The sequence below is a fragment of the Amblyraja radiata genome, chromosome 1 (assembly GCF_010909765.2).
Source record: "Amblyraja radiata isolate CabotCenter1 chromosome 1, sAmbRad1.1.pri, whole genome shotgun sequence".
NCBI lineage: Eukaryota > Metazoa > Chordata > Chondrichthyes > Rajiformes > Rajidae > Amblyraja > Amblyraja radiata.
Genome location: NC_045956.1, coordinates 50,494,616 through 50,508,453, shown reverse-complemented (window position 1 = coordinate 50,508,453; position 13,838 = coordinate 50,494,616). Strand labels below are relative to the sequence as shown.

At 40.8% G+C, this 13,838-nt stretch overlaps 1 protein-coding gene across 1 annotated transcript in view; it reads right to left on the bottom strand.

Annotated features, from left to right (window-relative positions):
* Positions 1–8,101: 8,101 nt before the first annotated feature.
* Positions 8,102–13,838, bottom strand: part of hpse (heparanase) — a 30,979-nt gene continuing 25,242 nt past the window's right edge. The window contains exons 11-12 of the mRNA XM_033021731.1: positions 12,664–12,807; positions 8,102–8,364 (exon numbers count right to left, since the gene is read on the bottom strand). Coding sequence (XP_032877622.1) covers positions 8,205–8,364; positions 12,664–12,807 — 304 coding nt within the window. The 3' untranslated portion in view covers positions 8,102–8,204. The remainder of the gene's footprint in view (positions 8,365–12,663; positions 12,808–13,838) is intronic.

Here is a 13,838-nt window from a genome sequence, read left to right as displayed (position 1 = left end):
TTTGAAAGTGAGGAGCGAACAATTATTTATTTCAGCAAAAATGTATCTATTTCCTCTTTAAATGTCTTCAAATGAAATAGCATCCAGAGAATTGTGGATGCTATTTCATTTGAAGACATTTAAAGAGGAAATAGATACATTTTTGAAAGTTCTGGGAATTAAAGAACAATGGGGAATTGGCACCAAAGAAAAGAGGTGTGGAGCAGATCAGAATGATCAAGTGACTTGTAGGGTTAGCTTAATAGGTTGTGCAGCCTCCTTGTGCTCTTATTTCCTTATAGAGACATATAGCATGGAAACAGGCCCATTACCCCCAACTTGCCCACAACAACCAATGTACCCCACTTATACTAGTCCCACCTGCCTGCGTTCAGTCCATATCCCTCTAAACCTATCCTATCCATGTACCTGTCTAAATGTTTCTTAAACATTGTGCCTCAACTGCCTCCTCCGGCAGCTCTTTCCATACACCTACCTACCACTCTTTGTGTAAAAAAAAGTTGCCCCTCAGGTTCAAATGAAATCCTTCCCTCCTCACCTTAAACCCATGTCCATTGGTTCTCAGTTCCTTACTCTGGGTAAAAGACTCTGCATTTACCCTATCAATTCCTCTCATGATTTTGTACACCTCTATAAGATCACCCCTTATCCTCCTGCACTCTAAGGAATAAAGTCGTAGCCTATTCTTATGTTAGAAACATAGAAAGTAGGTGCAGGAGTAGGCCATTCGGCCCTTCGAGCCTGCACCGCCATTCAATATGATCATGGCTGATCATCCAACTCAGTATCCTGTACCTGCCTTCTCTCCATGCCCCCTGATCCCTTTAGCCACAAGGGCCACATCTAACTCCCTCTTAAATATAGCCAATGAACTGTCCTCAACTTCGTTCTGTGGCAGAAAATTCCAGAGATTCACCACTCTCTGTGTGAAAAATGTTTTCCTCATCTCAGCCCTAAAAGATTTCCCCCTTATCCTTAAACTGTGACCCCTTGTTCTGGACTTCCCCAACATCGGGAACAATCTTCCTGCATCTAGCCTGTCCAACCCCTTAAGAAATTTGTAAGTTTCTATAAGATCCCCCCTCAATCTTCTAAATTCTAGCGAGTACAAACCGAGTCTATCCAGTCTTTCTTCATATGAAAGTCCTGACATCCCAGGAATCAGTCTGGTGAACCTTATCTGTACTCCCTCTATGGCAAGAATGTCTTTCCTCAGATTAGGAGACCAAAACTGTATGCAATACTCCAGGTGTGGTCTCACCAAGACCCTGTACAACTGCAGTAAAACCTCCCTGCTCCTATACTCAAATCCTTTTGCTATGAATGCTAACATACCATTCGCCTTCTTCACTGCCTGCTGCACCTGCATGCCTACTTTTAATGACTGGTGTACCATGACACCCAGGTCTCGTTGCATCTCCCCCTTTCCTAATCGGCCACCATTCAGATAATAGTCGACTTTCCTGTTTTTGCCACCAAAGTGGATAACCTCACATTTATCCACATTATACTGCATCTGCCATGCATTTGCCCACTCACCCAGCCTATCCAAGTCACCTTGCAGCCTCCTAGCATCCTCCACACAGCTAACACTGCCTCCCAGCTTCGTGTCATCCGCAAACTTGGAGATGTTGCATTCAATTCCCTCGTCCAAATCATTAATATATATCGTAAATAGCTGGGGTCCCAGCACTGAGCCTTGCGGTACCCCACTAGTCACTGCCTGTCATTGTGAAAAGGACCCGTTTACTCCTACTCTTTGCTTCCTGTCTGCCAGCCAGTTCTCTATCCACATCAATACTGAACCCCCAATACCGTGTGCTTTAAGTTTGTATACTAATCTCTGTGCTTTAAGTTTGTATACTAATCTCTAATTCTTATGTCATTGATCTGTTTACTCTTCTCTCTCCACAGAGATTCTCTGATCTGAGTATCTCCAGCATTTTCTGTCTTTACTTCAGATTTACAGGTCTGCAATTTTATTTAATTATTCAATCTTGACAGTGTGCTTGTGGCGATAATTACAGTGGAAAGAAATGTGGCATCGTGAATCAAGAAGCGTTGATTCTCTTCATTATATCGCCCTCGGCCGACAGTTCCCTTTATAAATGACAAATTTGTTGATTAATCAATGATGGCAAACAAATGTCAAGACTGACAAGTTTGAATTAATCATGATCAAATGGCAATCAATTGCATGCTTCATTCATTCTCGTAATGGTACAATCATAAGCTATGATTTAATTACCCCTTTCTCTAATCCCTTTGTTGTGCATTTTCCCCTTATTCTTGAGGTATCCATCAAATTGTAAATTAAATGTTATAAATGCCAAGACTGGAAGCAATTCTCGGTAAAGGATTCCATTATGTTATAGATGGGGGGGGGGGGGGGGGGGGGAGAGGAGAATGGGGTTAAGAAGGAAAAATAGATAAACCATTATTGAATAGTGAAGTCGACTCAATGGGCTGAATGGCCTATTTCTGTTCCTATGCCCTTCAGTCTTATAAAAGAAAATTTCTAATCTGAACTGGGGTTGCAATAAATATTTAAATAATTATAGTAAATTCAAAGTAACATTATGTTTTGAAACTCTTATATGTGCATTTGGGCATTCAAAATACTTTTGATACGGTGCCACACAAGAGGGTATTAAAGATATTTAGTGACCACAGGATTGGGGTAATATACCGGATGGGGAATGGGAGGGGGAGTTGAAGTGCTGAGCCACCGTGAGGTCAGGTTGGTTATTGCTCCTCCTCCTTTTTCCTTTCTTCTCCCCGCCCCCCCACCCCCCAACAGTCTGAAGAAGGGTTTCAGCCCGAAACGTTGCCTATTTCCTTCGCTCCATAGATGCTGCTGCACCCGCTGAGTTTCTCCAGCTTTTTTGTGTACCTTCGATTTTCCAGCATCTGCAGTTCCTTCTTAGGTACATGGATAGGACTGGTTTGGAGGGATATGGACTAAATGTGGGCGGGTTGGACTAGTATAGCTGGGACATGTTGGCCGGTGTGGGCAAATTGGGCCGAAGGGCCTCTTTCCACACTGTATCATTCCAAGACTTCTAGTGTGCAGTGGACTCCGTGGATTGTCACCTTGTCGTGGTGGAGAAGCTTGTGTGGACCTGAGATCCTGAGAGTGATGCCGTCTGGAGCTATGCTCCTGGTAGGACCACCCATGGCGGTAAGGTCGAGAGGGAGGTCTCTGACAAAGAGTAATCCAACCAAGACCTCAACAGTGGAACAGGCGGAGGATAATGGCTGACCTTCGTGGAGTGTCACAACAGCTGGGAAGGCGGATGAAGGCTACGGCAGAAAAGTGTCTCCAGTCGCCTTGGGCTCCCATGCCACTGGATCCCGACCCAGATCTGTCACGGTGGCTGTCTATACACCAGTCTCCCCACGTTAAACAAAGTCATGCACAGGCGTCCTCCATATAGGGAATAGCACCCTGGAGACACCCATGGTCAGACATGACCGAAGGGGGCCTAAGAAGAAGAAGAAGAGTGTGCAGTCTATTAGCAAAGGAATTCTGATTGTGTTGCAGCTGGAAGTGAAATAATTATTGTTTTAATTAACTAGAAATTGATTTTGCATTGTTCGATAAAGTATAATTGTACAAATATCAATGGAAGGGTTTGCTTTATCAGTTTACAAAGCAAATTCCTTAAGTGACCTCCCGTTCTGAACCGGCAGCCTGTGATCATTGTTCTCGGTAAACTAGTTCTGTTTATGATGATCTTATTCAAGGTAAAATACCTTGGTGATGGGGACCTGAAAGTGACCCATTTATTCTTGCTCTCTGTATTCTTTCCATTAACCAAACTATGCCAGTATATTACCCCAATCCTGTGGTCACTAAATATCTTTAATACCCTCTTGTGTGGCACCGTATCAAAAGTATTTTGAATGCCCAAATGCACATATAAGAGTTTCAAAACATAATGTTACTTTGAATTTACTCTCTTTCCTGTTAATTATCATGTTAATTTCACTTTATTGCCTTCCATCACAGTGGGGAATGGGGAGGAGCCGCTGTGGTGGATGGTTATGTTATTTTTTTATGTAGTTGTGTGTCTTGTTGCTTTTTTGGTATGACTGTATGGCAAACCAAATTCCTCGTATGTTGCAAAACATACTTGGCTAATAAATTACGATTATGATTATGATGATTATGTACCTCTTTCCGGATTCTTTCTCATAACTCTGAATCCAGCGATCAGTCTTGCCTTGCTTTATCTCTCGGGCTTGTCTGACTAAAAACTGTCTGTCCCAACTCAAAACGCCAGCTATCGATGTTCTCCAGAGATGCTGCCTGACCCGCTGAATTAATCCAGCACTTTGTGTCTATTTTATTCGTAATCCAGCAACTGCAGTTCCTTGTCAATTTCAAGTATAGCCTTTCCAAAGAGGCATGGAACAAAAACTCAGGTAGCTTCAGGCAAAACATGTTAATACTGGACACTGAGAAATATAGCATCACACCTGAAAGAAAAACCCTTTTTTTACTGAGATCACTATCTTCAGGTTTGGTGGCTCAGTTATAAATGTCTATATAAAGTAAACCTTATTTAAAATAGCTCTTGCAAAAAAAAGGAATTTCGATTCCATGGTTTGGCTGATTTTCATCTCAAACTGGAGGCAAAATTAATTAAGATGTGGTACCACATCACAACAAGCCTTTGATCTCTTGACTTGAGTGCACACAATACAATTTCCAAAATAAATGTTCTCAAAATTAATATTAAGGTAATGTTTCTGCATCCCACTGTTGCTGAAACTAATCTCGTAAAATGAGAAGGTAGGCTCACTCAAGGAAATAGTATGATCATGAAAGATAACCTGTTGAAAATGTGGAATTGGAAGGAAAAACTGTTTTTTCCAGCTCACCTTTCATGAGATGATTACGATCTTCTCCGAGTCATTTTTCTTTTGTAATCACTGTGCACAGGTTTGTATTTAACATGCACTTCTTACGTTCATAAGTGCACGTTATCTTCACATTCCACATGAGCCTCTTCATCGTTTAGTTATACAGCGTGGAAACAGACTCTTTGACCCAGCGGGTACATGCCGGCAACCGATCCCCATACACTACACTATCCTACACACTAGGGACAATTTACAACCTTTACCATTGCCAATTAACCTACAAACCTGTGTGTCTTTGGAGTGTGGGAGAAAACTGAAGCACCCAATGAAAACCCTCGTGGTTACGTGGAGAACGTACAAACCCGGTACACACAGCACCCTTAGTCAGGATCGAACCCGGGTAGTCAGAATCTTATCCAGGTCTCTGCCGCTGTTCGGCAACAAACTCTACCGCTGTGTCTCCGTGCCACTCCTAACCTCATCAACAATATCTTCTAATCTTATGACCCTCATATACTTATCTAACCAATATTTGTTAGTGCCAATAACAACAAGTGCTGCATTTGATAGCTTTCTAGACATCCTAATAAAATAGTTCCTCCTGAATTTTTATGATGTTTATAAAAATGACACAGAGTGCTAGAGTAACTCAGCAGGTCAGGCGGCATCTCTGGAGGACATGTTTCGGGTCTGGACCCGAAACAATGCCTATTCACTCCAGCACTGTCTATTATTGAAGACCAGCATCTACAGAGTCTTGTGTCTGGATTTATAATGGTACTTGTGGGCAGAAATATCTTCTGTATGACTGCAGTAGTAATCATTTATTAAATTATTGATTATTATCTCAATATTTTAATAAAGTTGAAACATACTGTGCCTCAGTGTAATCTACTATTCTTACGCCCCTGTACTCAAGTATGATTCAGTTTATGTATAGTATGATTTTTACAGAGCTGTATGGAAAAAAAGAATTTCACTGTACCTATGTACATGTGACAATAAAGTACCATTGAACCGATACATTACTATAACGTTTGCCTCAGGTCACCTCTATTTATATTTTTTTTATGGAAAAGAACCACAATATTCATTAAAAAAAAAATATATATATATATATATTGTTAATAAAGTAAACACATTTTAACTTTTGGCTTTTTATTCATAAATTGAAAACCAATGAGTAAATAACTATTTTAATTGATAAACCTATAAAATATTTCTGCAAAAAATATTGCCCATCCTTTTTTCAAAACATGACAATAAATTACAGTCATAGAAACATAGCAAATAGGTGCAGGAGGAGGCCATTTGTCACTTCGAGTCTGCACTGCCATACATTGTGATCATGGCTGATCATCCACAATCAGTAACCCGTGCCTGCCTTTTCACCATATCCCTCGATTCTGCTAGCCCCTAAAGCTCTATCTAACTCTCTTTTAAATTCATCCTGTGAATAGGCCTTTAATAAAATGCCATTAATAAAAATGACCAGGAAATATCTCCAGATTATTAAGAAGATTGCATCACACCAAATATATTAATTCTCTAGGAGTAATTCACAAGTGACAGATCTAATATTGAGCTTGCTCCTAACATGATCCTGAGTGATTACTTCCCAAACCCCACAAAAACCATTAAAAAAAAATATATACAGTACTTTTATTTTCCATCAATGGAACAGATTAAAATGGACATTGTTGTTTCATTGTCCTGTGTCTGCCATCGACAGTGATCAATGGCAGCTCACAGTTGAGGTTCAAAAGATAAAAACATAAATTACATGAAATATTCAACAGGTCAGGCAGCATCCATAATTCACTTATCATCGGAATGATCATTCAATGGAAATATTAACTCTGTGTTTTCTCTCTGTAGATGCTGCCTGACCTATTGAGTATTTCCAGTACTTTCTGTATGCATCTCACATTTCTAGTATTACAGGTTTCTGTGCTTTTCAGAAAAATGAATGTTCTGCAATTGTCTTCGAGAAAACTTTAAAACTAGAAACTCCCCAAACTGTTATTTGAAAGCTTTGGCACTGAGGCACTGGAGGCAAAATGGAATAGCTCACTGTAATGGAATAGCTAACAAAAAATAGATTAAAAATTGGGTTATTGCTTTGGAAATGCAAAAATGCACCAGATTCTTAGACCACTATGAGTTTCCCCAATTTTACTTAAAAATGTTTGAAATCTTAAAACCAAAAGTTATATAATTTAGATAGAATTGACAGATTCTATGAAACTTTAGAATTATTGAATTGACATATTCTATGACAGCCTTGAAACTGGCCCTATGACCCAGACCAACCATAGGTCCACCCATTCGCACTAGAACTACGTTGGCCCATTTTCTCAACCACACACCAGGAGCACTTTACAGAGGCCATTTAACCTATGAACCTGCATGTCTTTAGAAATGTTGGAGGAAATCATAGCACACGGAGTAAACCCATGTAGTCGCAGGGAGAACGTGCAAACCAGCTACCAGCTGTGCTATTGTGTTAAGACTTTAAAAACAATGTACAAGGCTAACTACCCAAAAATATAAATGCACCTGAAAATCTAAATACCCATTTGAATGTTAACATAAACATTTTGGAAATTCGATAAAAATATAATGTTTTAAGTAAAAAGACTATTTTAAAACTAAGAACCCATTTAAAACTATTTACTTTATATAGAAGGAACACTTATTGGAAGGTCTTACCGCCATTCCTTTCAAAGCAATGGAAAAAGACCAAAATGAAACAGAGAAATGGGAGATAAGCTTCATCAGCAACTCCATGTCCACTTGCATTTCCCCTCAATATCTGGGACATCCTCATTCTTAAGAATGTAGCCTGATCAGCACAGTCCACATGAAAATGTTACTTGTTATTTTAATCGGCATTGATAATAAATCCTTGACAAGTACACAACTGCCGATGGTGTAAACCTGATATAAAAACAGAAAACACTGGACACAACAAAGGGTCCGAAGAAAGGTCCTGACCCGAAATGTCACCTATCCATGTCCTGCAGGACACTCCATTTTGTGTCTTTTGCTGAAAACAAACAACTGGTCAGGCAATATCTGCAGAGAGAGAAAGAGAGTGAACATTTCAGTTGGAATGATCCTCCATTAGAACCACTGAAGGGTCATTGGCCCATAACATTAACTCTGTTTCTCTCTCCACAGATGATGCCAAATATCACTAGCAGTTACTGTTATAAAATCCTTGGGCTTATTTTAAATTACACATTTTGCAAATTCCATGAGGTATTGTATAAATTAGTGAACCATGAGAACGTCAAAGCCAATGCTTTTTGTGCCATTATGTTGATGTTGTTTCATAGACATGCTGGTGCATTGGCATCTTGAACCACATAGAATGCATACGTATGTGCAGGGACAATGATTGGATGTCCTGCCGGTAGTGCTTCCCCCTTGATAACAGGCAAGGTCTTGTGATCCACCATCTTGAGTAGCTGACCGTTGAGTTTAACAGATCTGTAAAAGAGATAGAACCTTGAGTATCTCAACTAGAACCAAGTTTTGGTCATCAATCTGAATCATCAGTCTGGGTTCTCTCTCCACAGATGCTGCCTGACCTGCTGAGTAGTTCCAGTATTCTGTGTTTAATGAAACCCTCATTTTTTTAAATTTCCCTTATTTATCAAATTTGAGGTGAGAGGGGAAGGATCTAATGAGAACCTGAACATTTTCATACAAAGGGTGGTGGGTATATGCAACAAGCTGTGAGAGGAGATAGTTGAGGCAGGTACAATAATACTTAAAAGGTATTTGGACAGATACATGGATGAAGGTTTAGAAGGATATGGTTCAAAATCAAGGCCAGGTGGGACTAGCATAGATGGGGCATCTTGACAGCATGTACGAGTTGGGCTGAGGGACCTGTTTCCATGCTGTATTACTCTAAACATTGTTTGCACATCAATATAGCATTTTCCCAATGGCCACCAATTCTAGCTCTTTAACTTTCCTCAGGCTTCTGCACACCAGTTATCCCGCATGCAATGTCAAACCAGTTCAAACCTATCACCGTCCCAACAAGTTCAACCACCAAGCCTTTCATTTTGCTGGAGAAAACACAAAGTTGCCGATGTAACTCAAGGGGCCAGGCAACATCTCTGGATAACATGAATAGCTGATGTTTTGGGTCGGGACCTTTCTTCAGACTCATTTCATTTTGCTGGAGTCTGACACAAATTCCTGGCACTGACTCTCCATATCCTGGAAACACATGCGGGTGCTTCATTCTTGGCCCTTCAGGAATTGATATCTAAGAACATAAAGCCATTAACGTGAGGAGGAGGAGGAGTAGACCATACCACCCCTCAAGCCATTGGAAAGGTCATGGTCGATACAATCTTTGCCTCAACTCCTCTTTTCTGACTATTCTTCATAAACCTCAATTGTCCAAAAGCCTTGAATATGTTTCATTGACTGAGCCTTCACAGTCTGGGACACAGAATTACAAAGACTCATGTCCTAGTGAGAGACAAACTCCTCACTGCCATTCCAAATGGGCAACTTATTTTGTTACAATGCCCACTCTTCCCAGTTTGCTCCCAGAAAGGGCAAGGTACCATCCTGTCATGCTGCTCGGGAACATGAAACATAGAGAAATATGAGATGCTGTTCCTTCAATGTGTGTGTGGCCTCACTCTGACAGTAGAGGAGGTGCAGAACAGAATGGTCGGTATGGGAATGGGGTTAAAATATTTGGCCACCGGGAGATCGTGTAGGCCAAGGGGAACTGAGCATAAGTGTTCAGCAAACGACTGCCAGGTCCCACACCCTACCTACACCCTTATCTCAATAATTGTTCTCCGACTCTACGACAATGTTCAGACCTGGAATATCAGCCACAATCAGTAGAAGAAACAAAGAACTCCAGATGCTGGTTTATACCAAAGAGAGACACAATGTGTCTCTTTCCACAGGCAATAAAGACTGGTTAACAGACTGTGTCCCCTCCCCATATATCATACACCAACACATCTAACCTCGCCCATACTTTGACAGCTTGGCACCTGTTAAAGCAAAGCCACTGTTCGGTCTGAAAGTCTGTTTTTATTTCAATTTTTAGGCGTATTTTAGATATGGTAATTTTAATTTTTACGCTATATGTATTTATTGTTTTTATTAACTGCACTGACGGGAACTGATTGAGAAACAATTTTTTCGTTTCATCTGTGTATGCAAGTACTCAGTTAAAATGACATTAAAGTAAATACTGAATACTGATACTTATACTGAGTGCTGGAGTAACTCAGCAGGTCAGGCAGCATCTCTGGAGAAAAAGGATGTGATGTTTGGGGTGACTGAAAGTAAGGGATGAGGGGAGAGAGTGGTGAAGGGCAGGAGGTGAGAAAAGACCAGAACCAATCAGGCCAGCCACAATTGACCTCAGGCAGAGTGGTGCCCTGGTAGGTCCATTATTGGCTCAGGAAGGTGTGATCTCAAGAGGGATACAATGTGGTGAACTGTGAAACTGGTAAAACCACTAGGGTGGGGGAAGGGGGGCAAGGAGGGAAGTGGGAGAGGAGAGGAGAGGTATGTAGGTAGAACTTAATTAAAATTAGAGAATTCAATGATCCTACCACTGGAAGGCCACTCGCAAATTGGAGGAACAGCACTTCATATTTCTCGGGTAGCTTACAACCCAACATTATGAATGTTGAATTCTCCAATTTTAAATAACTTCTACCCACACTCCCTTTCTCCACCTTAGTGGTTTTCTCAGTTCACCACATTGCATCGCTCATGAGATCACATCTTCCCTGGCCAACACTGAACCTACCAGGGCACCACCCTGCCTGATTGGCCCTGGTCTTTTCTCGCCTCCAACTCTTCTGTCCTTTTGTCAATTATCTCACCTTTGACTCTGCAACGAGTTGAAGCCTAAAGGGCCTGTCCCACTTGGCTGTCATTTGCGCGTCACGCAGATGGCGAGCGAAGATTTTGTACATCCCAAAATCCTGCAACGTCGCTCGCGGCCGCGCGTCACTGCCTATGTCATCACGCACCATGCGCGCGTTATGCGCACCATGCGCGCATCACGTGCTTGTCACGGCACGCAAGTCGTGTGTCGTGACGCGGAAATGATATCCCGTAAATTACGCGCAAATGACGGCCAAGTGGGACAGGCCCTGAAGCTACTCAACCATTCCTCATGAGGCAACTCCAGCTTGCCAGGGATCAAACTAATGAATCTTCTCGGAACTGTTGCTAGTGCACTTATCATCTCCGCCCTCAGATACCAGCCCAATGGAATATTTTCTCAGTCGAGTGGTGGAGACACTTCCAGAGTCAAAACAGACATCTAGGCTGTTATCTTAAAAAAACAATAATTAGCGCCCTGCCTTGGCAGCTTTTGTAAATGGAAGCTAAACACTTTCTACAGCTTTTTTGCACTAGAATTGGGGTTATTAATTTATTGTTTTTTTGGTTATTATATATTATCTATGTGTTATGATCAGCCATGATTGAGACAGACTTGTTGCGCCGAATAGCCTAATTCTGCTCTTAGAACTTATGAACATATGTCTCACCCATCTGTGATAAATGTCTGTGTCAAGAAGCTACCATAGCGCATTCTTTCGTTTTTTGTACAAAAATACAAAAATTCTGGAATGAAATTTTTGACATCTTTACAAAATTAATTAAAATAAAACTGGTACCAAAACCAGAATGGATTATTTTTGGAATATCGGAAGGTAACCCTGAACTAAACGTGTTTCAGAAGAATTTACTCAATTACGGGCTAATAATGGGAAAAAAGCTCATACTTAAATTCTGGAAAAATGCGCCTACACCAACAATAAAAATGTGGATATCAAATATGTTTGAAACACTACATCTGGAAGAGATAAGATTCCTCTTAGCAGGCAAAGCAGACCATTTCCAAAAGACATGGTCTACGTTTTTGGAACTATTATAAGCATAAGGTGCAATAGTAATTATAAATAAATAAATAAATAAATGAAAGGTGCCAGGATCTGGTAACGGGGTGTAAAAACAAAACAAAAAAAACAACAACAAAATAACAAAAACAGACTTGGTTGGTAGTCCCCTTTCTGCGGAGTTTAATGTTATAATAGAGCGATTGTTTCTCCTTTCTTTTTCCTTCTTTTCTAGGGTCTTCTTTCTTTCTTTACTTCCTTCTCTAACTTCTTTTCTAAGGGGCTTTCTTTTCTCAACACTCTCTTGCACCTTCACGACTCTTGCGCACTTTCTTTACTTTCTTTACTTCTATCTTTTTCTTAAAGCTCAAAAAATGAAGCGGTACAAAAAATGTATTAAGACATATGTGTTGTGTAGTATTGTAATTTACCGTAATTATAAAAAAAAAAAAATAAAAAAAAAAAAAAAAAAAAAAAAAAAAAAAAAGAACTTATGAACATGCTGTCCCAAGTCAGAATTTCAGTGTTCCACTGTCAGTACATATGACAATTAAACACTCTTCACTCCTGACCTGTAGTAAATAAAATTATTGCAGCTGAAAAGTACTTTAAAATATCCTGTGTACAAAAGCTGATGTATCAGCTACAACTCTTTGCTACAAGAGGTGACCATACTGAGAGAGGGAGTGGAGGCAGCAGAAATTGTCGCAGTAGATATGATCCGCTGTTTGATTTAACTTTTGTATCGATCTGTTTAAAAACCTGTGGCAAGTGGGAGAGCAGCAAGAACTGTAAAACAATGCACCAGACATTCAAATATAAATACAAAGTGTGGATATTCCAGTCACTGTTACAGTGGAAAGAAAAAAAGGTTTCTTACTGTGAATGTAATCCTTCCTCGATGTCACCAGGTTGCAGCAAGAACTGAATAATGTTATTGAACGGGTCGAACAGACCGATCTCCTTGTCTTGGGTGCTCAAGTTTAAAGCAAACATTGTCACAGCTCCCTTCCGATAGATTTCGCTGGAAGTGGACAAAGATGCATTGAATCAGTATGTTGGAGACAGTGGAAACTGCAGATGCTAAAATCCAGAGCAAAAAACAGTCTGAGGGGTGATCTTATTAAGGTGCACAAGATGATGAGAGGAATAGATAGGGTAAAAGCACAGAGTCTTTTACCCAGAGTAGGGGAATCAAGAACCGGGGGACATAGGTTTAAGGTGAGTGGGGGGGAGGGGCGGGGGAAAGAAATTGAATAGGAACCTGAAGGGCAACTTTTTTACATAAAGGGAAGTAGGTCCATGGAACGAGCAGCCAGAGGAAGTAGTTGTGGCAGGTACTATCGCAAACTTTAAGAAACATTAGGATAGGTACATGGATAAGACAGGTTTAGAGCGATATGGGTCAAAAGCAGGCATGTGGGACTAGTGTAGATGGGGCATGAACGGCGTGGGTACGTTGGGCCGAAGGGTCTGTTTTCACGCTGTTGTACGACTCTATGAATCAATGTGAGAGGAACTTGGTGGATCGAGCGACATCTGTACAAGAAATTGGACAACCAATTTTTTGGGTCGGGACCCTTCATCTGGACAGTCCCGGCCTAGGCACCACATTTTCGGGGGGACTTCTGGGGAGGATTTCAAGTGCACTCTCGTGATTTTGTCTGGATTAATGGAGGCACTGGACCATCAGTTGCCGGAAAATTGGTGGTGGACCTGTGGTATTATCTGCTGTTAATCAGGTAGTGGTGACAGCCAAATCCTATACACTTTGCTAATGACTTGCTTCCAACATTTCATTTGCATTAGTGTATTTGAGATTGCTTCCTCCAACCTCCCATCCCACTGAGCCACAGACACCATGGTTCTCAGACAGCACCAATAATTAAATGAAGAAACATTCTCAGGCCCGATCTTTGACACAGGCACACACCCACTCAAGAAAACTGCAACTCTGCTGTATTTTTAGCCTTCCTGGAAACAAAGTTGTGAAAAGGCAGTGTCAAAAACCACTTTGTTTTTGCGTCATTTACAAAAAAATGCAGCTGAATAATG